The sequence below is a fragment of the Apteryx rowi genome, unplaced genomic scaffold, assembly GCF_003343035.1.
Source record: "Apteryx rowi isolate R43461 unplaced genomic scaffold, aptRow1 scaffold_665, whole genome shotgun sequence".
Classification (NCBI taxonomy): domain Eukaryota; kingdom Metazoa; phylum Chordata; class Aves; order Apterygiformes; family Apterygidae; genus Apteryx; species Apteryx rowi.
The window spans coordinates 468,856-470,452 of record NW_020450944.1 but is presented as its reverse complement, the minus strand read 5'-3'; the positions used below and the strand labels follow the sequence as shown (position 1 = coordinate 470,452).

At 71.9% G+C, this 1,597-nt stretch overlaps 1 protein-coding gene across 1 annotated transcript in view; it reads left to right on the top strand.

Annotated features, from left to right (window-relative positions):
- The first annotated feature begins 1,448 nt into the window (after positions 1–1,448).
- The window catches only part of NCKAP1L (NCK associated protein 1 like), a 20,841-nt gene continuing 20,692 nt past the window's right edge, over positions 1,449–1,597 (top strand). Inside the window, exon 1 of the mRNA XM_026085345.1 lies at positions 1,449–1,585. Coding sequence (XP_025941130.1) covers positions 1,476–1,585 — 110 coding nt within the window. The 5' untranslated portion in view covers positions 1,449–1,475. The remainder of the gene's footprint in view (positions 1,586–1,597) is intronic.

Genomic DNA, 1,597 nt, shown 5'->3' with positions numbered 1-1,597 from the left:
GCTGGCACTTGACGAGGTGGTAGGGGAAGCGGGCGGCCCGCACGCGGTGGCTCTGGTCGTAGGGACACTGCAGCAGCCGCCCCGGCTCCATGGCGCCACGGCCACCGCCCCCCCACGGCCACGACCCCCCCACGGCCCCACGGCCCGGCCTTTAACGAGCTGCCCTCGTTAGCGCCCACGAGCGACGCCTGGCCCCCGGTGTCCCCCCCGCCCGCCCGTGGCACCCGCTGCGTGGCACCCGTGGCATGGCAACCACGGACGGGCACCCGTGGGGTGGCACCCGTCGCGTGGCACCTGTGGACGGGCACCCGTGGGGTGACACCCACGGACGGGCACCCACAGATGGGCGCCTGCGGGGTGGGACCCACGGACGGGCACCCATGGGGTGACACCCGCTGTGTGGCACCCGTGCACGGGCACCCATGCGGTGACACCCACGGACAGGCACATGTGGGGTGACACCCACAGACAGGCACCCATGGGGTGACATCCGCCACGTGGCATCTGTGGATGGGCACCCGTGGGGTGACACCCGCAGACAGGCACCCATAGGGTGGGACCCATGGCATGGGACCCACGGACGGGCACCTGTGGGGTGGGACCTGCGGCGTGGCACCCGTGGACAGGCACCCATGGGGTGACACGCACGGATGGGCACCTGTGGGCTGKGRCCCACGGACRGGCACCCACAGACRGGCACCCTCAACGTGGCACCCACAGCCCAGCTCCCATAGCCTGGCACCCACGGTGTGGGACCCACGGCATGGCACCCATGGGGTGACACCCGCCATGTGGACCCATGGACGGGCACCCATGCAGTGACACCCGTGGCGTGGCACCCACGGACGGGCACCCGTGGGGTGACACCCACGGACAGGCACCCACGGAGGGGCACCCTCAACGTGGCACCCACAGCCCAGCTCCCATAGCCTGGCCCCCACAGCATGTGACCCACGGCATGGCACCCGTGGGGTGACACCCACGGATGGGGACACCTGGACAGGCACCCTCGACACGGCACCCACATGACCGTGGTTGGTGCTACGTGGCCGTGGCCGGTGCTACCTGGCCGGGCCAGCGTGAYGCGCCCATGGCCGGTGGCACACGGCATGTGGCCAACCTTAGGTGGCCACGGCTAGCGCTGCGTGGCCACCACAGGCGTCACGTGGCCGTGGCCAGCGCTTGGTGGCCGCTGCCATGACGTGATGTGGCCAGCGTGACGCTCCCGTGGCCAGTGGCACACGGCACGTGGCCAACCTTAGGTGGCCACAGCCGGCGTGACGTGGCCGCCACCGTGACGTGGCGTGACGTGGCCGGCGTGACGTGGCCGTGGCGGGCGGCGCTTGCGCCCGGCCCAGGAAGGGGAAGGAAGGGGAAGTTGGCGGCGGAGCCGGGGGGCGCTGGGGCCACGGAGAGGGGGGTCCACGGAAGGGGGGGGTCCACGGAAAGGGGGGGGCCACGGCAGGGGCCACGCCATGACGCTGCCCTCCGTCTACCAGCACAAGTTCGCCGAGAAGCTGACGATCCTCAACGAGCGCGGCCGCGGCGTCCTCGTCCGCATCTACAACGTCAAGAAGGTGGCGGCAGCGGGCTGGGG